Source organism: Leptopilina heterotoma, unplaced genomic scaffold, assembly GCF_015476425.1.
Source record: "Leptopilina heterotoma isolate Lh14 unplaced genomic scaffold, ASM1547642v1 Lhet_329, whole genome shotgun sequence".
NCBI lineage: Eukaryota > Metazoa > Arthropoda > Insecta > Hymenoptera > Figitidae > Leptopilina > Leptopilina heterotoma.
This window is the reverse complement of record NW_025111021.1, coordinates 104,989-129,999: the sequence shown is the minus strand read 5'-3', so window position 1 is coordinate 129,999 and position 25,011 is coordinate 104,989. Positions and strand designations below refer to the sequence as shown.

The 25,011-nt window shown below is 26.6% G+C and overlaps 1 protein-coding gene across 1 annotated transcript; it reads left to right on the top strand.

Moving 5' to 3' along the window:
- Window positions 1-2,874: 2,874 nt before the first annotated feature.
- LOC122504998 (putative uncharacterized protein DDB_G0282133) lies at window positions 2,875-24,831 on the top strand. Its single transcript, XM_043616390.1, has 2 exons — window positions 2,875-3,391; window positions 22,087-24,831. Exon 2 carries the CDS (start codon window positions 22,092-22,094, stop codon window positions 24,375-24,377), a length of 2,286 nt encoding a protein of 761 aa, XP_043472325.1. The 5' UTR covers window positions 2,875-3,391; window positions 22,087-22,091; the 3' UTR covers window positions 24,378-24,831.
- The last annotated feature ends 180 nt before the right edge of the window (window positions 24,832-25,011 follow it).

The following is a 25,011-nucleotide window of genomic DNA, read 5'->3' as shown; positions in this document are numbered from 1 at the left end:
TTTTTTTTGTATTAAAAAATATTTTTTTAAATTAAAAATATTTAACAAAATAAAAAAATGTTTGAAAGAAATATTCTTATAAAATTAAAAAAAGCTTGGAAACAATTTTTTTTAATGGAGAATAACAATTTTTTTCCTATAATTCTATGAAAGTTATGCTAATCACTATTTGCTTGACGTATTTGAATAATGATTACACATCATGGTCTATGGCCGTGTGTCTCTCTGAAATGATTGAATCAAATCCTAAGACTATGTTATAATCATCATGAAAATGTAAATATGTAATAAAATTGCAAACTCCACTTTAACCAAACAATGCTACTTAGAACAATTTTGAGACTTGTGTATATATATACACACACTATATGTATATATAACTATATTTGTATAAATATATATACACTCATATACATATATATTTCCAATGAGAAAATTGAGTTTTATGTCGTGTAATAACTTCCTTGAAAACATCGCCGGAAAACAATCATTTTCAAAAGTAGAAGCAAATATATACTGAATTAGTGATGATAATTAGCAGCTATTATTAAGCTATACAAGGTGTTAATTTTCTCATTGTTTAAAATATATTCTTCTTCTTCTTCTTCTTCTTCTTCTTCTTCGTCTTATATATTCGTCGGCGGGAAAATTCTTTTGTATTTTGCAAATTGAAAGAATTGAAGTAACGATATTGAAGAAAATAGGATGAAATATAATGAGAGAATGTGAAAATATTTATTAATTATAGAAGTAAAATATATAAATTGGAATTTGCATCGTTTTCGCGAAATAAATTATTCAATCTTTTACATCGGGATTCACGGTTCAGGAATAAATTAATTTTTAATAGTTTTATTATATAGTAATTATAATAATAATTATTGTAATTATTTTATTATTATGATTAAAAAAAACTGTATCAATATATTCTGTATACATATAGTTTATAATAATAAATAATTATTATAATTATTATTATAGTATAATTAAAAACAACTATCAATATTTTAGTAGAATTATTTTGAGTATGGAAATAATTATATAGTCACTTTATTTTATTTGCAATTATTTAAAAAAAATTTAATAAAATTCTACGCAAACATTTAATTATTTTCATAAATAATAAAAATTTCACAGGAATTCAATTAATTACAAGTTTTTTTTAAAAATTTCTATGCAATAATTCGATTATTTTCATAAATAATAAAACTTATTGCAGAATTTCAATTATGTTCAAAAATTAAAAAAAAAACTCTCTAAATTTTAATTATTTTTATAAATAATAAAATTCTTGGCAAAATTTAAATTATTTTCAAAAATTATCCTCAATTCGATTTCCAATATTTACTAATTTAAAAAAATTCTACGCGAAAATTTAATTATATTCATAAATAATAAAAATTTCATAGGAATTCAATTATTATTTACAAATTTTTTATTAATTTCTTGGCAATAATTCAATTATTTTCACAAATAGTAAAATTTTTTAAAGGGATTCAATTATTTTCATAAATAGCAAAATTCTCTTTAGGATTTCAATTATTTTTATAAATATGCAGAATTTCAATTATTTTTAATATACAATTTTAATTGAATTTCCCGATAAATGTAATTATTCTTAAAAATTTTATTAAAATTCGTCGAAAGAATTCAATTGTTTAAAAATTATAGCGTGAATTTTCGGAGATAATTTAATTTTAAAAAGATTTCAAATTAAAATCTTTCAAACTTTGAATTTTTTTTAACTATTACAATGTAAAGAAGAATTTAAGTTAAAAATTCTAGAAAATAATAATTGAATTGAAATGAGAATAAATTTGAAGAAATAATAACAATATTCGATAGTTTGAATTATTCAATTTTCTCTGTACTCTAAAAAAAAATTTTTTTTGATTCAACTAACCGATAACTTGTCTTTTATTAAATAAATATTTACTTAAATAAATAATTTTTTTTAAATCAATTAAATTTAAGCAAATATTGCAATTGTTGATTCAAATATAATTTGTTTGTTGTAAATAAAAATTATTTGATTCAAGTCAATATTTATTTAATAATAGACCAGTAATCGGTTATTAAAAACATTTAAATTTTAGATTTCGTGTACAAATATGTCAAATAATTAGACTAGTTTTAGAAATTGTATGCAATTAAATACTTAAATAAATTTAAATTTATATTAAATTAAATTAAATTATATTAAATTTATTTTAAATTAATATGGAATGAAAAACTACTATGTAATCTTTGGAATAGCCGAAAGGGGTGACTTAGTGTTTTCTGCTTCGTTCTGAAGGTTCATTATTCAAACAATTTTAAGTAGATGAGGAAAGTTTTTTAAGTGACATTGAGGTCTTTGCTTTTTTAAATAAGTTTCGAAGTATTTTTGCAAAATTTTCTTAATCTTCTACAAATGATGCCCTTGGATTTTTTATTAAATTTTTAAGTTCCTGAATTTGAGATAAATAGTTTAGTGATTGTTCGCAATAGGAAAAGTTGTATTAATTAAAATATTAATTTATTGATTATTAATTAATTAAATTATCAAACTAGAATAGTCATTTTAGAGTCTTGGGAAAATTTTCTTTTTCCTGCTTCAAACTCTAGTTTTTTTATTTTTTTCTTTTCTATCCACGTTTTTCATTCTCAGCGAAATAATTTCCAATGAAAATGTCGTCCTTGCAAAGCACGTATATAAAGGATGAAAATTAATGACTTTGAGAATCAATTGCCATACTAACTGACCAACGAAAGTGTACCGTTTCAAGCTCATTTTCATGCCCAGACAAACTCAGAATGAACCGTGAGTTCTTCAGGTGAAGAGCAAGTGCTCTTGTCGCGTTTCTATATTGGTGGGGGCTGCACCATAAGTAAGAGACGGCCTTAAGAAAAACCTTCATTCTGATAGCAGACCGCGATCTACCAAGTTGGTGAACAAAATTTATATTAAAAAAAGAAAAAAACGTGATTAGTGGGGTGGTGTTCATATTTTTATACTACAAAAAGAAGAAGAAGAAGCGAAAATAATAATCAAACGCCTCAAGTAATTCAAAAGGGATGATCGCAGTTCATAACTTATAACAAGCTGCAAGGAGATTGAAAAAAAATTAATCTAAGGATCGCGAATTTTGTGATCTTAAAAACGAATGAACGACATTTGGATTTATCCGTGTTAAGTGGTGGATTATTATTATTATTATTATTATTATTATTCTACAAAAAGAGAGAAAAAAAGCAAAGAAAAATGAAAGGATTCAGCTATAGGTGAAAAAGCTTTGAAGGCGCCTGGAGGTTCTTTACTATCGTCGAGATCTGTAATTTTTAAAACTAAAGTGAAGATCATTTCTGTGGAATAATATCTTTGCTTACGAGTCTACTTAGGCTTAAAGAGGTAGGCAGGAAAAAAAAAAGTTTTATACTTAATTTTCGTCATTTTAGTAATTTTATTGTTAGTGGTGAAGCTCAATGACCGTGCAATTTACGTTTATATATATAGAAGCACGAGTCTCGCGAAGGTTTTATCTTTAGTTTTCTTGGGGTAGTCGTTACTCGTGCGTGTAACAACTTACTTAATTGGTTTCGAAACAGGTAATCGAGGGACCGACAAAGGGCGTTTTGCGAGTGTTTAAAATGTATTCGAATAAAAATTAGGCTAACAATTAAACATTTTTCTGATTAGCAAAAAAGTTTTTCCGAAGTTGAAAATTAGAATTCACTTTTGAGTTTAGAGAAATTGAATTTTATTTTCTCGTTATTCGTGTTACTCTCTAAATTTGAATTAGCGAAAAGTTGCTCTCTATTAGAAAATTTTATTTAGTCCGTTTCACTAATTAACAGAAATTTTACTCTAAAATTAAAAATAGTAATTTGTAGTTGTAGTGTTAATGTTCTAAAATATAAAAAGAAAATTGCTAAAGTGTAGTTGAAATTTTCCCTGTAATTTAAATTAGTAAACATTTTATTTATTCAAACTTAGAATGCATAAATATTTACTGTAATGAATTTTATTCCTCTTTGTCCTTTTATGAGTAAAATATCTTTTTATTTCGAATCTTATCTAAATTTGTTAAACTTAGATTTTAATTAAAATTTCAGTTTTAAATTAAATTGCAGATTAAACAAACAATTGATATTATTATTTATTTCATTACTTTTTTCTTTAATTGCTATTTTTAATTTAATTAATTATTATATTTACTTAAATAATTATTATCATTTCATTAATTATTATATTCGTTATTCATATATACTATATTCATACGATAGGTTTTATTTTATTATTTATCCAATAAGTATGATATTATAATTTATCTAATTTAATTAATTTAGCGTTAATCGATAGAATATTAAAATTTTTTTTTTGCTAGAAATAAAAAAAGGAAAAATATTTTGTAAACATTGTGCAACTTATATTTTCTAAAAAGACGATTCTCTTTTTTTTCTTTATGTCTCGTAATGACTATCATAATGGACTATAAAAAGTAAATTGCAGTTAAAAATAGAAATAATAACGATTAATTATAATTATATTTGTGACGGGGAAAATTTTTTTTTGCAGATTAGACATTAAATCATGATTAGAACTCTTTTTTAATTAAAACTTTTCTATGAAATTACGCATTTTGTAATTTAGATGATTTAGAATATTGTGCGTAGAAAAATTGAAGTTTACTGCATATAGTGAAATATTCTCTTTGAGTATAATTACTTTTTATATATACTGAAAATGTGTTTACTATTCATTTAATAGAACATTATAAGAGGTGTAATTTTTCTATTTTTTGTTGAAAGCTAATTTTTAGAAGAAAACATAAAAACACAGTCAAGTTTTAATTGATAATTTTATGAAGTTTATTAAAATTTTCATCTAGTGCAAATTCTTGTTGTTCACTTTGCTTGAATATTAATTTTAATTAATCGGGTGTTTATAAAAAGTTTCTTATTAAATTTAGCATAATTTATATTTTTAGAGAATTATTATTTTAGTGTTAGGCAATTTTGTTTTTTTAGTTTTTAATTAATTAATTAATAAACTGTTGATTAGATAAAAAAAACATTGGTTTTTTTCAAAAAAAAATTTTTTATCAAAGCGAAATACATCCAGAAAAAAAAATTTTAGACTAAGAGGTAAAATCCTCTTTTGATATTCTCTTAATTTGTCCTTTCGAAACAAAACTGAATTCCACTTCTAGAATATTTTTTTAGAATGTAGAATATTTTTATTCTTCGGTAGTTGACAATAAAACCATATTTTTTTGAGGTTTTGATGTCAAAAACGTTGAATTTTATTTATTCTATTAATATTTATTTTATTAATTTTATTAAATAAATTTATTAATTGGTGTACACTGAAAAAAAAATTGATTTGATTCAAATAACTGATTATTTGTCTATTATCAAATAAATATTTAATTGAATCAGATAAATATTTACTTGAATCAAACAAATATTTACTTGAATCAAATAAATATTTACTGGAATCAAATAATTTTTGCTTAAATCAATTAAATTGTATTTGAACCGCAGTAATTTCAGTATTTCAAGCAAATGCCATTTAATTGACTTAAATAAAAATTATTTGATTCAAGTAAATATTTATTTGATAATAGACAAGTAATCGGTTATTTACGTCAACTAAATTTTTTTTTAATGTAAGTAATTAATTATATTTACTTCATTAATAAAATCTAATTTAATGGATCAGAATAATTTTTTACTATTAGTAAATAACCATAATTGTCAAATAATAGAGAGAAGAATAGATAGAAGAAAAAACCTAAAAAAATGTTTTATTTATATCAAATATAATTTATTTGAGTCAATTAAAAATATATTTGTCACGGAGCCTATTAAATTATTTATTTGCTTTAAATAAAAATGATATTTAGCACAAGTAAAATTTTTATTTGAACCAAATGCAATTTATTTAAAGGAATTAGGCTCTAAGTCAATTATATATCTGTTTTCTGAGTGCACTGATACATGGGAGAGGATTATGCTAAAATAAATTATTTAAGGTTTTTATATTCACTTTAAATAATTTTTTTTAATTCCGATAAATTTTATTTAGTTCAAATAAGTTTTATTTAGTTCGAATAAATTTTATTTAATTCAAATAAATTTTATCCAGTTAAAATAAATTTCAAGCAGTTCAAATTTATTTTATTTGCTCCAAAAATCACTTTATTTGTACAAAATAAGATTTTTATTTGAAACAAATAAGTGGGTTTTGTAAACTTTTAAACAAACATGATTTTATTTAACTGAAATTATAGTTGTTTCGAAGAAAATTTGAAATTCAAATAAAAACTTTTCTCTGGGTAAATAATTGGTTTAAAAAATATTATTATTCGAGCAAATCAAAATTTATTTGGAAAATTGTAAAAAAACAAAAGAATTAAATTAGTATTGTTGCTAAAAAATGAATTAAATTAAGATTTATTTTTGAAAAATTGAAAAAAATGAGTGGAGTAGGATAGTTGCTAAAAATGATTAAACTGGGTAATAAAAATAATATATGGATACACTGACATATTTCATTTATAGAGAACTATTAATTCATATTTAGAGAGTAACGTGTTGGAGATAAAGTAGATGAATATAAACTTGATGATTGTATATATAAATGTATATAATTGATGATGATTATAATTATATAGTGACAAGTTTTGCATATTTGTTGGTCTTTTTTGGTGCAGAGATAATTTTTTTTTTTTTTTTTTTTTTTTTGACACTGATACACATACATAACTCTTCAGCGCGCATTATATGTATATGCAAACGTAGAGAAGCAGGTAAAAGGAATGCAGCATCGTGATCTATTAAATGATTAATCATTCTTGAATGGACATGGAAAGTCTACAAAGTAAAGATTATAGACTTCTTGTCTAATTCCGAGCAAAATTATTATGACATTATCTGTCAAGTTGTCGCACACTGTTCGATGTCCTATATAAAGTTGCGCCGCGAGTGTACACCACCACCAAACGGTAATGACTTTAAAAGAGAGTTAAGCCCAAGGACAGAACTTCCTTGTCGACACAATGTCGTGCAGTTATATTCTGACACTGCACTCGACGCATCTTGCAAGTTGTGTATACGAATATCTCGAGTACTGCTTGTTACCTTTTGTACCACATTCACTTCCGCGCTATTCCTCGGAATCTTTAATGCTTCATCTACACGAAACACGATAATTTCACTATAATAAAGTCCTTTTTCCGCTCGAGATTTTACTTTTGTCCTTTTAGTTTCTCTGCACACTGTATGCATTTCCTTTAATAGATTCTTTTATGGGGACTTGAGACAAAAACAGCGCGGAGAAATAAAAGTAAAGAAAGCGAGGGAGGAAGCCACATGCAATATAATTTATAAATAGAGAGATCAAAACTGAATAAATTTGATTGAGGAGAAGTAAAATATTTTTATTCACTTTCCTTGTTGATTAGGAAGAGACTTCGTTTTTCGAGTTTAAATGTACCGCTAGTGCTAAAGTGTGTGGAGAATTTTTCGAAACCCAAAAACCTAGTAAGTCTTTATTTAGAAACCGGAATTCCTTCTGTTTGATAGCTTTTGTTAAACTGAAAAGTTATACGTACGTGAATACACTTGGTCACGTGTTATACTCACTATACTTATATATACTGTTATACATATTCTTCAGTAGCGAGTCTATTTTTTTACGATTATACGGCAAGATTGCGTTGCCGTGAGAAAAATTCATTCGCGCAACTACTGATTTGAGCGCGAAAAGAATTTCTGATGAAAAAATGCGGAAGTAACAGGATTATCTCCTCGTCGCACTTCCACGCGCGAGACAATTCGAGTAAATAACGTATATGAACATATGCGAATTAACATGAACAATCGGATCATGTTAATTTCCTTTTAATCTTCTTTTCCTTCAAAACTGCTTTCGCACTTGTTTTCTTTTTTGCTCCTTAAGGTTTGAAACTTTGAAGTCTCTGAAGTTGATAGTGTCAAAAGCTCTTATTTGGGGTTTTTAGAGATAAAAATGCCACTAATTTCACTTCTTTTACACTGAAAAAAAAATTTATTTCATTCAAATAACCGATTAATTGACTATTACCTTTTTATCATTTAGTTGAATCAAATAATATTTATTGGAGTCAACTAAATGGTATTTGCTTCAAATACTGAAATTATTGGTTCAAATACCGTTTAATTAACTGCAATAAATATTATTTGATTCAAGTAAATATTTAAATATTTAAAATATTTAATTTAAAATTTAGAATTATTACTAGGACTTGAAGGAAGGTGGATTTTTTTCTCAGATTAGAATGAAAGAAAATTGTTGACCTACATCCCAGGTTGTTAGGGGTTTATTTTTGCTGCTTCTGTTTACGAATCTTTTAGAAAATTTCAAATTTAAAAATTAGTGTTTTTAGAACTTTTTCAAAAGTTTTTAATATTAAAAATGCCTTTTTTTGTTTAAAAAATTGCAAAGCGAGTTTTTTATTGTAATTTCTAATTCCTCCTTCTCATTGTCAGTATATAAATAGAATCACTTGTGATTTGTGGTACTTACCATCACATCAATTTTCTCGCAGTTTCTTTTTCTCTTTTTTCCGAATGACTGATGTTCAATTTAAAAAAAAGTGATAAAAAGAATTAGCAATAAAAAGTGATTTATCGTCTGCAGAACTGTGAGCCAACAATTTCACTTTTTTTTCATGAATTTAGAAAGAGACTATAACCAATTCGTGCGTTTATAATATAATAACAGAAATGGTAATAATATTGTAGGCATATTTAATTATAAAAGGTTAGTAATTATGATAGTGATTGGCATAGTTCATTATAAATTCTAGTTAATAATAAATTACAATTCTAGTAACTGGCATAGTTATTTATAAATAGTTAGTAACAATATTATTATCATATTGTTTCGCAACTATTTTGATACGTTTTTTGTCTCACAGCTTTCTTGAAAGTATCAAATTGAGACTAATGTGGATCAAATTGATGCCAAAAATGTGGATCAGTTTTTGATTTGATCCAAATTTTTTATATCAATTTGTTGCAATTTAACGTTGCAAGTTAAGAGTGCTCAATTTGATATCAATTTTCTGCAGATATCAAATTGAGACAAAAAACGTATCAAAACGATGCTTCGCAACTATTTTGATACGTTTTTCGTCTCAATTTGATGTCTGTAGAAAAACTGTGATGATGATGATAATAGTGAGTGAATTTCCACGAATATTTCGTTTGCGCGAATATATAAACCACGTGGTATGTTGAAAACGCGAACAGCTAAGCATCAGACTAATTGAGAAAGTTATCCGAAAGGTCTTGCCCAGTACAGATGCTAAACTGCGGTAATGAAGGATGATTACCAACATGGTATTACGGAAATCGCTTCATGAACGTACCTATGTGTGCGCATTTATTATTATACAAGCGAATCGGGCTTTTAGAGCACTTAGAGTGAGAGAGTGTACGCGAAGATCCTCTCAATTTATAGAGAGGGAACCGGAAACTTATAGCTATATATATTCGATCATTATTCAATCTTTACATGTATTTTTCATTAATAGCCAATCAATGTTTACACCCATTACATCGAAAACATTTTTCGTAGACTATTTTATGTATTAATTGGATATTTCGATTTTCCTCCTTCGTACAATTTTAATAATTCACGTCTTATTTTGAGACTAGGTTTTTTCAGTGATAATAATTTAATTTTTATTTGACAATAGACAGAGAAGAATTCTTTTTTTTTTTGCAGTGGATGTTTTGTTTCCTGTACGCGTAATATTAATAGAATTAGAAAAATAATTCCCTGACTGAATGTTGTGGTTATTATGTTGCACTGCGTTTATTAAACTCTCATCTTAAGATCAGAGAGTTTCCTTCTCGTTGACCGGCAGCTCAGGACGTGATTGAGAGACTTGGCGATGATCGTGATTTAGAGATGCAACGACCTCGACCTGCGAGATTAGTTATACCTTTGTGAATATATATATTATATCTCTTCATCATCTCACTTAGCTCTTTCAATTTTCATCATTATTGAACTCAACACTTTCCCGTATATCTCCATTTAGTTTTCTGAAATCTATACATGTATTGTAAATATATATTCTTTTGGGAACTAGTAATTTTATTTCGACATCAGATTTATTACACAATCTAGACTATCTTTTTAGCCAATCAATGTTAATTGTCTAATTAATTAATCTAACTAATAAAACTAATCTAATGACTATTAACTATAATAATTTGAATGTTCTTTCATTCATTCACTTTTTCTGTCCCTTTCACTCTGAAGTTGTCTTTTGTTTTTTGTTATCTTTAGATAGATTGTATATTATATTATTATGTTATAATTATTTTTATTTTTCAATTAATTCAAAATTGCAATGAAAAATAGAAATTATCAGAATTTTTTGTCACTCCTTTTCATTAAAAGATTAAAATTTTGTTAAATTTTATATTTTGTCAAATTGAAATTATGCAGATTTTTGTTCTTTACTTCTAAGGAAAATTAGAAAATTGTTAAACAACTGTGATTAAGAAATAGAAAATTGATTTATTTTGCATTATTTTTGTTTATGAATCACAATTTTTTTTTAACAAAATTAATATTTTGTTTTAAAAAAAGAAGAAAAATATTTGCACACTTCCTATTTTTGATCTTATTTTTGGAACAGGATTTTCCAAATCATCATTTTATATTATAAGAATATTGTTACTGTAACTTCATCAAAATTATTTTCATCATTTTAATTCAATTATTATTTTTTAGAATTTGAAATTATTTTTTATGAAAATAATAATTGAATTCCTTAAAAAAAATTGATTATTTATGGAAATAATTGAACTTTGGAAAATAATTTTGTTATTTATAAAGATAATTGGGATTTTTACGAGAATTTTTTTCAAATTTTGAACATAGTTGAATTTTATAGGAAGAATTTTAATTTTTTTTGAAAATAATTGAATTCTTGTGAAATTTTTATTATTTATGAAAATAATAAAATGTTTGCATACAATTTTATTAAAAAATTTTTAAAATAATTGAATTCTTTTTGGGAAATTCTATTAAAATAGTAGATATTGAAAATCATTGAAATTAGAAAAAATTTTGATAATAATTAAAATTAGGACAAGAATTTTTTTTGACATTTATGAAAATAATTGAACTTTAGAGAAGAATTTTGTTATTTATAAAGATAATTGGGATTTTTAAGAGAATTTTTTTTTAAATTTTAAACATAGTTGAATTTTATAAGAAGAATTTTAATTTTTTTTTGAAAATAATTGAATTCTTGTGAAATTTTTATTATTTAAATGAATTCTTTGAAAGAATTGAATTATTTTCACAAATTTTAATAAAATTGTTGGTAATTTTTCAATTATTTAAAAAAATTTTCCTCAATTCAATGATTTTTAATTTAATAATTAAAATTAGGACAAGAATTTTTTTTTGATATTTATGAAAATAATTGAACTTTGGAGAAGAATTTTGTAATTTATAAAGATAATTGGGTTTCTTACGAGAATTTTTTTGAAATTTTAAACATAGTTGAAATTTATCATAAGAATTTAATTTTTTTTGAAAATAATTGAATTCTTGTGAAATTTTTATTATTTATGAAATTTTTTGACATTTATGAAAATAATTGAACTTTGGAGAAGAATTTTGTTATTTATAAAGATAATTGGGATTTTTACGTGAATTTTTTTCATAGTTGAATTTTAATTTTGTTTTTTTAAATAATTGAATTTCTGCAATTATTTGTAATTTTTCCAAAATTGAATTTTTTTAGTGTTTTCAACAAAAATTTAAATTAGAAAATTTTTAAATTCTATTATTTTTAATATTGTTAATTTTATTTAAAAAATGTAGTATAAGAAGTTAGGCGCGCGAATTGTTGCTAGTTATTTAAATTAATATTTATTCAATACAGGGTCTTATGATAGTATAGTAGGAAAGTACTACACTTTACGAAAATCATCAAAATCTTGAAGTTCTCGTCGAACATTTTTCGAGTTTTTACTTTCACTGCTTTCGTTCACTGATTGTTTGTACAATTTTTAGGGGGTTTTTTTAAACCTAAATCTTTTGAAAAATTGACCTAATTTTTATGGTTCTGTGTTTAAAAAAAGTATATTTTGACGCTAAGCTACGACGCTAAATTCTCATCTCAAAGTGCACGGACTCTTTTGTTTCCTTTCTTTTCAGTTGAAACTGAAAATTATTACTATTCCATCAGAGAAAATAAAAAGTAACAGGTGGTAAATCGAGAAAATAAAATGGAAAAATCCATTTACATTAGAATCACAGAAATGATAATAAATTTTCAGCTTATAAAATCAGCATTTCCATTTGAAGCTGTCACATATTTATTCTTTTGGTATTGAGATAAATTCTTGCACGCGCATGATGAATTTTATTATATACACGTGAAGTAATATACACGGTTTATAATCGGTTTGGAATATTTTTAGTATTGTTTATAAGTATATATAGAAAGAAAGAGAGAGATAGTGTGGCGGTTAGTTAATACTGGTAATTGGATCAGGTTTAATGACTACCGTCTCAATTAACCGCAGCGACACCTGAAAACGTATATATAGTGAAGCTCATTAGATTGGCTTTCAAGTCACTATAAATCACCATCGCCTCTTCTTCTGCGCCCTTGGGAGAAGACCCAAGTGCAGTCAGCCAACTTTTTCTCCCACAATACACAAGGGGGAAAATATTGAGACACTTGATTCTCTAGAGGTTCACTTCTTTTGGCACATTTTTTTTCTCGTCATCACTTATTGCGTAGGAACTCCCTTTGATCTATTGATTTGAATTCTAGGTATGATTTTTTTTTAGGATTGACACAAATTAGGGAAAAGCTAGAAATAGAAGAATAAAGTAAAATTTAATTAAAAAGTAAATAAATTTGAGGAAAAATCAGGAAATTTTATCAAAAATGAAAAAAAATGTTTATGTGGAATGGCTACAAATTTCACTGCATTAGCGAAATTATTAGTTGTTCCAATCAGAAACTTTCGCTATTTTAGAGAAACTTATTGTTACAACCAGAAAAAATACATATTTAACTCAGGGCTAACAAAACTATTTATTTGTTTCAAAAAATTTTTATTTGGTTTAAACAAATTTAATTTAGTTCAAATAAATTTTATTTGGTTCAAATAAAACATTTATTTGTGCTGAATAAAAGTTTTATTTAAACAAATAAATAATTTAATAGGCTCTGAGACAAATATACTTTTATTTAACTCAAATAAATTTTCTCTGGTTTGAATAAAATTTTTCTCTAACTGTATTTTAGTTAAAATATTTTTTCTGCAAAAGTACTGGAAAAATATTAAACTTTTAGAATTTCTACAGGAGAAGAAAATAAATATCAAATTTTATAAAAGTATTTGACAATTTGGAGGAAAAATGTGAAAAAACTTTATATAAACAATAACAGAATGAATTTAGAAACAAAATTTTGAAGTTCTTTTTTCTATTTCAGACAATAATAATTAAATTTTAGAAAATATGCATTTGAATTCATTATGTATTAAAAAATTGATTTTTATATGTAAATAAATGTTTGATTTTAATTATTTTTCTTTTTCGTATAGTAATTTTAAAAAATATTTGAATGGAAAAAAATTTTTTGAAATTGTAACTTTAAAAACTTTGGAAAAATATTTATAAATAATTTAGCGGACAATTTTATAAAAAAAATTCTAAAAATAATTGAATTTGAATAAGTTTCAATTGAAATTTGTATAAATAATTAAATTTCAGAATTTAAATAAATATTTTTGAAGATTTGAATCCATGTATAGAAAAATAATAATGACTAAATATTTAGTACAAAAAAATATCAATGTTTTGAATAAATTTACAATTGAAGATACTGTTAACTTGAAAGTATCAAATTGAAACGAATTGATACAAAAAAATGTGGATCAAATCATAAGATTTAAATTTTCTGCATCAATTTACGTCCAAAAGTTCTAAACTTTCAGACGAAGGAAATTTATTTATTTCTTCTTTAAATTAAAATTTTATTGCAATAATATATTGTGTCACGTATTAAAAAATAAATTATAAAGATTCTAAAAGTTTAGTTTTGTTTTTATTTTCTATAATAGTTAGTAATTTCTAAAAATATTAACCAAATAATAAATTTGATACTTTGAAGAAAACAGTGGTCATTTTAAAATAAATGTATAAATATTTTCTTGTGCCTCTAATTACATTAAATTAAATATTTCAAAATTTTGTTTTTTTAATTTCAAAATTAGACAAATCAAATTTTTTTGGTTTAAGAAAAAAATCAAGTTTTTGTGGGTACATTTTTTAAAATAGAATCTTCCATTTCTAAAATAGGTCATTAGCAAAATTTTTTTGTTCCGTTTCCTTTCATCTAGGAGAAAAGAATTTTTAGCATACTTTTGACAAACGATGTAATATTTGATTTAAAAAAGAAAAATTGTTCCTCGACTAAAATTCCCGGTGAAGTAAAACGCGTGTTGGATTTTTAATTTCTGTAACTGATTTCGCAATATATTCCAGGAATTCCTACATATTTTATAATATAGAGAAGCTTTTGTACTATATAGATACGTTTTGTAGAAAAAGTGGAGAAAAAAAAATTGTAATGCAGAACGTGAACTTGAACGTTACGGGAATATATTAACAATTTTAAAAGTTGCGTTCAAGTAATTCGTTGCTCTTTTTTTCACGTACAAAAGTATACCGTTGCTATTAATCAGTTTGTCCAAATGAAACATCTTTATGGGACGTAGTGTAACGGATTTTTCTCCCAAAGGAAATTCTTTTCAATTGTATTATTGTTTCTCAGTCGAAGATATTATGTGACAATTTAATAATTGGATATTTACTGATTTATATTTTTTGTGCTCTTAGGGAAAATTTATTTGACTGAAATAAAAATTTATTTGACTCAAATAAATATTTACTTCGATTAAATAATTTTTATCTAAATTGAATAAATTGTATTTGAATCAAGTAATTTTTGCTTGAAACAAATAATTTTTACTTAAGTCAAATATTTTGTATACTTGAGTCGAATAAATTTTATTTAAATAAATAATTTCAGTTTTTTAAATACATAGTTTTTCTAAGAATATCAAATTGAGACAAAAAGCGGATCAAAACGTTGCTTCGCAACATTTTGCTACGTTTTTTGTTGCAAATTGATATCCTTAGAAAAAGTGAGTAAATTCATGTGCAATTCTTACTGCAAAGAATATTTTTTCTGGAACAACTACAAGTATTATTATATTAGTGAAATTTTTAGTCCTTTTAATTAAAACTTTCGTTATTCTAGAGAAAATTATCGCTGTTCCAGGTGAAATATTTTTTCCTTGTTTATTTTACTTAAAAAATTATTTGATTAGTGACAAATAATTATTTATTTGAATCAAATTATTTGATAAATTACAAATAATTATTTATTTGAATCAAATTATTTGATAAATGACAAATAATTATTTATTTGAATCAAATTATTTGATCCGAATAAATGTTCATTTGGTAATTAATAGACAAGTAATTATTTTCTTGAATGAAATAAATTTTTTTCACTGTAAGCGATACTGGTAATTGGAGAAAATTGTTCCTCTTATTAAATGTGTCTAGAGTATTTTTTGTTTTTTTGTCCCATGATGTCTAACGGTTGTCAATGAATGTTTTGTAGTATTTAACATTCAACTGGGGTGTATTTCTCATGATGCAAGTGTTATGTGGCGGTAAATGAAATTCACAGTGTGTGAGAAAAACCGCAAGTTCCTTTAGCTTATTGACACAGTGAGAAGAATAATGCATTATTTCCAATAGTCTTTATTCACACAATAACATCACTACTATTTGGAATATTTGCGCTTTATTAAATGCGGTTTCGGAATAGTCTCTAATTATTCCTTTTGCATTCATAATTAGTAGTAATAATAATTATATTAATTAATAATATTTATAATAATTAATGACAGTAAAAACTACAATAATATTAGACAAAAAATATTAATTTAAATGATTATTATTATATTATTATATTATTATTATTATTATTATTATTATACATTATTATTATATTGCTTTCCTTATTTTTAATCATTATTATCTATATAAATTATAATTTATTTATTTGATTTATTTGATTTATTTCATTTATTTCGTTTATTTCATTTATTTGACGTCAAATTCCCGCGGTCAAGTTGGACCATAATTGTTGTTTTATTTTCTTTTCCGGTTTTTTCTTCTCTCTTTATAATTTCTTTTCCCTTACGTCGGCAACATTTCATTCATTAATCCGATTACGAGAGGAACTGATGAAATATATCAGTTTAATTTTTAATATTTAATATATGCAAGAGGTGGAATAATTCCAGAGTATTTGGGTTAATTTGCTCGTTAAATCTTTGACTCAGTTCAGAAATTGATTCGGTCTTGTGCACAATATAATTATTAATTTGAGGATGTATCAATTTATTCGATGAGTTTTTTTGTATATCTAGACAAATTATTGAAAAAATAGATTTTTATTATTAATTACTTAAAAAAGGAACAGATTTTTTTATGTAGTAAAAGAACAGATTTTTTATCTACGAAAAACATTCTGTTTTTATTCGAAAAAAAATTTTTCTTTTTATACGAAAAGAACATTTTCTTTAAGTACAAAAAAAAACATTTTTTTATACATGAAAAGAACATCTTCTTTTTATGTACGAAAAGACGATTTTCTTTTTATATACGAAAAGAACACTTTCTTTTTATATATACGGCTAATGAACTGTTATTATAATTATAATTAATATTAAGTAGAAAGTCATTTGAAATATTGTTCCATATATGTCGTCGTCCTGAAGAATGTTTCTTATTTTTTTCTCTCCTTCTCTCTCTAAATTATAATTAAAAGGTATTTCTAAATTGAAAATTTCACGGTCTATTTTATAAAATTGCGAGATGAATACTTATTTGTGTGTAACAGTACACGGGTGTAATTTTTATAATATGGAGGAAAAAAAAATATTTTTAACATTGTCTGATGTTGAGATTTATATAGGAAATTATATATTTATTCTTTTGAAATCTTTCATTGAGAGGTGTTTATTTTCTCTTCTTGTTAATTTGCGAATCGTGTGAAATATATATGCGTGAAAGAGAAAGGGAGATTTTCAAATCCGTTTAAACTATTTTTACCGGACATATCGCTTCTCATTTTAACAAGATTGAATAAAAAAAATGCCCTCGTTTCCGCCTCAGAGAAAACGTGGAATGATTAAATACTCTCTCATCTTTCAATCTTTTGCTAAATATCAAATTTTTATTGTATTTGATTTTTTTCCCTATTCCTAGCATTGCGATTCACTTCTGTTTTTTCAAATTTTTCTTGTTTTCTCGATTGCAATTCTTATATCATCTTTAAATTCTAAATTATTTGATTATTTTGATTAAAAATTAATTAACCGTGTTAATTATTATTAATGAGCGTGATTATCTTCGAATTAAATATTTTTCGTAGAAGATGAGCGGCTATAAAGGAATTCCTGGTTTAATAGAAGATTATTTAATTTAAATAAATCTGATCAAAGTATAAGTGTAGAAAAATTAAAATGTTGGTAAATAATGACATTGATTATCCAATAAGTTTCCAGAAAGCTTAGGTAATTTTGCGTTGGTATATATTTGCTTAGTTCTTGATTTCCAGTATAAGATGTGAGCGCTGTCGTCATTGAATTGAAAAATGTAAATCAGCATTTTTTTTCGACTTGAGTTGAAATAAATCCAAGATGTCAATAATACTCAATTTAAGTGTCACGTGCTTAAAGACTTGAATTATAATCTGCTATGTGAAATAGAACTTGAAAAGTGAAATCCTGATTTTCTGTAAATTTATCGTTATTACTTCTATTTTTGTTTTATCAATAATTCTTGTAGACAATTAGATTCCTCTTCTCCTTTGTCCTCATTTAAAAGTGCTAATTTACAATTTTACTCTCTAAATTCGTATTGCGTGAAGAGTGAGACAGACACTGTTTCTAATTATCATATCTGTATACTAATTTATTTCCAATTATTATGGGTATAATTATTTTAAAAATACCGATTTTTGAATTTTTTTCTATTGTTTACTAGACTAGTAAACGATGTTTAGGGGGTAAATACTTGTAGTTTAGTCAGTCGAAGGTAATTTAGTGGCCAAAAGTAAATTAGAATTTATAAAATAAAAATCTAAAATTAGAGGGACTTTTATTTATCTCATGTTTAACGATAAATTACGTGTTCCACTCGATGCGCATCCATATAAGCGTAAACATCTATCGTTTCAACAATAAACTTTTTCCCACAGCCTCTTGCTTGAACTCTACAAAGCGAATTTATTTAATTTTTTCTTTCTTTTTTTATACATATTTTTTTCGTATATTTTGGCCACATGGATGAACAAGTAGTATGTTTAAAGCATTTGCGAAAGTCTAATTCGTTTTCTGAAAATGATAAATAACTCTCTTAAACCTACTTCTTCTGTATGAGCTATTTTATACACTCTTTTTAACAGAAATATATTATTATTAAAATTCACAAAGGCTAAGTGATCACTGAATTTTATTGCTTTGGGATTTTATTAGACAGAAAATTAACTTGAAGAAGAGATTTGAATTTTAGACAATTTTCTACCATTGCAGAGCGTTAGTTTATCTTTTTCATTTGGTGAAATTTAGTTATTACTAAGGGGGTTTTTTTTGCTCTCTTTCCCCCCTTTTTGTATTCATTTAAGAACCGTAAATATGGATGTGAATGCCTGTGGTGGAGACTATGAAGGAAAAGGAATCATGTTGAATAAACCACAGAAATAGATGTTGTATATTCCTTAATACACGAATATAATTTTTCATAACATGTTCAGGGTAGGCCGAAAAAGAAAATGCGGTTATATCTGTTTCAAACGTGCTTCATTTCGAATGTTTATATTATTATAAACGGTAATATACAAGTGTGCTCCACTTTTCACTAATTTTGGATTTGAAACTTTGAGTTTTATTGCAGAAGAAAGGAAAAAGCTTTTCTTTTTTTTTATTTTCTAGAAAGATGCTTCATTTAGGAAAAACAATCCACTTACAGGATTACTGAATACTGTTATACAGGATTCATACTCTATCATCAAATTTTCAATTTGATACAGGAATTGCTTCAAAATCCATTTTATATTCTAATTTTGAATTGCAAACATTAGTGATCTTATTTTGACCTAGAGTTTGTATTTCCAAATTGGGTATTGTTTTTTATTTTTATAATTAAGGGTAAATTACGTAACTCTTTTTCATTCACAAAAAAAATAAACATAAGAACGTTGAACTCTGGAAAGGATGGGTATTTACACATTTTCCTATATATTTTAAAGTAAACCTTGTTTCAAGTTTGACTTTTATATTGTTAGCTTAACAAGAGGAGATAAATTTTAAAGATATTACGAGAATGTAAATGTTTCAAGTTAAGGAGAACCGGAACAAATAACTTGACAGAAAGAATACGGAAGAGGAAAACTCTTGAAAATATTAGTTCAAAATCTATAAAATTCAATCATGATTAAATAATTCTCGTCTCTGAGTTTACAGAAAAAAATCTAAAAAGCTTTTTTCAATTTTCCAAAGTTTTATCATAATTAAATAGATAACTTTTTCAAAAATTAAATGTAGTATTTTGCTATGCATAACAGAAACAGAATTTTGAATATAAAGAAATTTAAAAGGGTTAAAAAATGTTAGTTTAAAACAAATTGTACGAGCGAAATCAGAACTTATAAGTTGTTAAACAATTGCGTTTTGTTGATAAAGAAGATTTCTTAAATTGTTTCGAGTGAATGTTACTTTTTACCTTCAGCGATAAACATGTAGTAGAACCGGTTGAAACATAAGTGGGAACTTTCTATATTGTAAGATAGATGGAGAACAAAATCACTTTTTCAATTTGGAATTTTTTATTTATGGATATTGATTATGATTGATATTATGATAGCTGGATTTTAATGATACATCGTAATGGTAGGATTTTAATTTTTTAATCAACTCTTTTCATAAGAAGATTTTCGCCAAGAGAGTTTAATTTTTTTATGCTTTTATATTTGCTATTATCAAACTTGTTCTATTCATTTTTATAACAAATAATACTCTCTTCTATTTTTGTTCTACTACTATGACTACTATTGATTTTTTACTCAAACTGAAAAAAATTAATTTATTATCATAGTTATTTTTCTGCAGATATCAAATTGAGACAAAAAACGAATCAAATTTTTGTTTTTTGTCTCAATTTGATATCTGCAGAAAAACTGTTTTCGTACTTTTTTCCAAAAGCAATTATTTACACTATAAACGAACTTGAACGCAAAAAACGTAATTATAGAAAATTGTAATAATTTTTGTGAAATGTTATAGCAGAAGTACTCATCAAGATTGAAATTGAAATCAGTGGTCTCGATTTAAATACATATAATATTCTACACATATATAAAATATAATATAATATATAACAAGCTAAAATAGCGAAAGTAATATAATTGACTATGAATTATAAATGCATTACAATTTTTTTTCCTGCTTTTTTTTTCTAAAAAACATTTTATTCACTGCAAGTCTTCACGGGATGACTATCATTAACTGGCAATAAATGCCAGAGTAATGTAAAGCAATAAAAAAAAGTAGCTCTCGTCCTTGGTGGAGGACGCCCTTTTTCTTTTCATTTTATGAAGCTCGTGCTCACGCGCAAGAGTGAATATATAGGTATCGCGTTTCGCACCGGAAATAAAAATCTGTAAAAGGGCCCTCGTCTTTGGTCCTGTCGATCGGTAATGAGGTTGTAATGGCTCGCTGTTGGCTTCGCACAGCCAATAAACGTCTTCGTGCCACGCGTATTATTGAGTGATTACTGACGTTGAAGAAAAAGAGATTTCTCCCTGCGTTACCTAAAGGTTTTTAGTTTCTATATAGGGAATATAATATACGGAGAGAGAGGTGCCAGAGTTCTATACATATATACAGCGAGTTTATATGATAAAAGCAAGAGAAAGATGGTCTTATGCGTTAGACACATTTGTAATAAAGGATGATGAACACCCCGGACGGAAACAAGAAAGATAACGCGATTCTCCTCGGGGATGCTGGCAAAAACGAGCCATGGAGCCGTTAACAGCTGTCGATCGACGATAATCGTATACCCTGCTGATTCATTCAGAATTAATCCAGAACGAAATCAATTATTATAACGAGACAATAAAGTTTCATGTTCATGTGGATTACCACTTCCTTACAATTTTTCATCATCTTTTCCTTTTCTTCTTTTCGCTTTAAAGTTGTAAAATAATTTCTTCTCTACAAGGGAGAATATATTTTTATTATAAGGTCTCTGTTGACCCAAAAATGCGACTTATTTTATTAAGTTAAAGAAGAAGAGAAGCAGAAGGAGAAGAAGAAAAAAAGTCGCGGTTTATTCATTCCGCTACAATTAGTTGTAGACGTAACACAACCTCCGAAGGTCTTCTGGAAGGCCCTTTCAAGAATGCGTGACTAGTCGAGTTTATAACCTGCTTTCAATTACCGATCGTTGTGCTTTTGTTCGCCACTAGGGCGTCTTGATGCTAAAAAGGGTTACAGGGGGCAACGCGTACAAAACGAAGGCGTGAACGCAATCTTATACTCTGTCGTGTACCTATAAGAGTGCGATTTATTAGACGACCATTGAAAAAGAAACGATCAACATCGTTCTCAATGGTCGTTCATGAAGCATAAAATAAAAACACGATGCATTTAATGTCCAATTGACCGTTGGCGTCACACGAAACAAAAAAATTATAATCGAACTTATATGCTCCATATATTTATTCTCAAAAAAATATTATATACTAAAAACATCAACTATTTTTAACATTTTTTTTTATCTTAGTCATTTGATTTACAAGATGAATTAATAGGATCGTTTAATAGGCGAAAGTTTCGAATCGATGTAGATAAATATTTATACTCATATATATTAATTAACAGAAGTAATTGCAATTTTTAATGAGGCCTTTTTTCCAGGCACGATGATGACATCATTGGTGTTACTAGTGCCAATTGTGGTTTCCGTGACAGTCGCAGCATCACAAATCTTGGACGATCGATTAATCAGTCGGAGTAAAGATACATTTACAGTTTCACCAGAAATGGAATTCGATTCTATCAAAATGGATTCCAAGAGATCGTCGAGGAGACATCCGACAAAGATAAATGAAGACGCAAAAGAGACAAAAACTAGTCAATTTTTATTGCCTGATGGCATTTCGGAAAATCGATTATCATCAACCACACCATCGACATTTAAGGACATTGGCTTATCAACATTTAAAAATGTCGATCGAAGGCCGCTCACCACAATCAAAACCGTTCATCACAATAGTGACAACAATAAATCCGCCACTGACTTTAGTAATATCGAGAAGGACAGGGATAAATCGCCAAATGATGATAGAAACAAATTGGAGAGAAAAACTTTACAAATCTCAGAGAATGATGTAAATATTCTCCAGATGCAGACAAATAATTTGGGTAACGAGATCGGTAGAAGTTCCCCGACGAATTTTCCTGGTGGACAGAATTCTACTAGGGGTGGGCAAAGGAATGTGAAAGGTGCGACAAGAAATGTGAAAAGTGCACCGAGGAATGTGAAAAGTGCGCAAAGAAACGTTAAAAATGGGCAAGGTGGTACGAAAAGTACGGAAAGTGGTGTTAAAAGTGGAGTAAATGTTAAAACAACAAACAATGTCAGTGCAGAAGGTGCAAAAGCTGAAACGAATAATGTACAAACAGCGCAAGATCATCTTAGAACTGCACAAAATAATGTGAGAACTGTACAAGGTAATGTCAAAACTGTACAAAGTAATGTCAAATCTGTACAAAGTAATGTTAAAACTTCACAAAACAATGTAAAAACTGGACAAACGAACGTCAAAAATGTAGAGAACAATATTGGGAGTGCGGAAAATGTGAAAGGTACATCAAATAATGTAAAAAGTGGACAAACGAACATCAAAAATGCAGAAAACAATGCTAGAAGTGCGGAAAATGTGAAAGGTACATCAAACAATGTAAAAACTGGACAAACGAACGTCAAAAATGCAGAGAACAATATTAGAAGTGCGGAACATGGGACAGCTACATCAAACAATGTAAAAACTGGACAAATGAACGTCAAAAATTCAGAGAACAGTGGTAGAAGTGCGGAACATGGAAAAGCTTCATCAAACAATGTAAAAACTGAACAAACGAACGTCAAAAATTCAGAGAACAATGGTAGAATTGCGGAACATGGAAAAGCTTCATCAAACAATGTAAAAACTGGACGAACAAACGTCAAAACTGCAGAACATAGTTTTAGAAATGCAGAAAGTATAAAACCAAATGTGAAGACTGCACGAAACAATATCAAAAATTCAGGTGCAGAAAGTGTAAAATCACCAAATGTGAAGATAAAAATCGGTCAAAATAATGTTAAAAGTGGAGAAAACACAAAAACCACATCGAACAATATTAAAAGTATTGAGAGGAACACAAATGCTGACAATTCCCAAAAAACCGATGCAACATCATCTGACAATGATGTCAATAAATCGAGAACAAAAACCATAAATCCTAGTCAAACAACCACAAACGTTAAATCAACATTAAAACCATCATCAATTTTGGAAAATGACCCACCAGGAACGGATCATCAACACAGATATAAATTGGGAAAAAGAAATCGAAAAAATAAGGGCTTCTTCTTCCACTATCCGTATGTGCCCCAAATTCGTCATCATTATCCGCATTATGATTCAAATTTTGAAGACTGCAATTACAGTGTATCCGAGGAACGAACCCCTGGCGGGAAGAAAAAATATCAGGACAGCAATATTTATTATATTAAACTGCCGCCCACTCCGTACATGTTCGTTCCAGGTTTGGGGTATGTTTCACAGCCGCCGAGATATTCGCCGCCGCCACAGCAACAGCCACAGCTACCACCCCTCAATCCCCCCATGGCAAATGCAAGGCCCTTTAGGCCCCCAAGGCCACCGACGATTTATCAACCGCACGTTAACCCTTTCATAAAAGTGCCGATAGACTTTATTAGCAATGGCAAACCAACATCGGTGTATCAATGGCAAGACGAAAAGCTCCCATCGAGGAACGATAATCAAATAACGAATTTAGACAAGGGACCTTATGTTTTTAATGGACGACCGAGTAGCATTTATCTTCTTAGGCCCGATGGCTCGCAGACTATTCCTCAACCTATTAGGTTAAATGATTATCAGAACAATGGTTACTATTCGAGTGCCACTTTTGATTAGAGAACCAAAATATTTGTAGTGTTTTTTTTGTCGTCGAATTATTCAGTTTTAGTGCGTGTTTTAGTTGCTTTTGTTTTTTCTGATTGTTTATCTGATTGTCGACTTTTGGGTTTCAGGACTTTTGTTCTTTCTGATTTTGGTTTTCTCGAGTTCTTATTCTTTCGAATTTTTAGGGAATCGAAATTTTTAAGATCTATGTTCCAAATTGGCGAATAGTGAATGTTTTAGGTACAGTCAATATTTAGGAAATTTGCGTCTAGGCAAAATTTTGTTAAACTGAATTTTTGTTGAGGAGAATTTTTCTATGGATGAGTTTAATGGAATTTATTTTACACTAAGAATTCTGTTTGTTTTCGGTAACAAATGTTTAGTTTAACAACCAAAATTATAAAAATAATGGTTCATTTGGTTGTTGGGACAACCAAAATTAAAAATACTTTTTTTAAAAAAATAATTAGACATTTTTATAATTAAAATTCCATTTATGCATGAAGCAGAATTCCTGTTTGAAAAATTTTTCTCAATGAATTCAGTTTAACAGAAAGTTAATAAAATAAAAAATCTGTTCAATCAAAAAAAAATTTTTTTAAATTGAAAATTTGTTTTGATTGTAAATTATAAAAATTGGATTCAG

What these genes read in the sequence shown, in the direction of transcription:
- LOC122504998 (XM_043616390.1), top strand. Translation starts at nt 22,092, where the DNA reads ATGATGACATCATTGGTGTTACTAGTGCCAATTGTGGTTTCCGTGACA.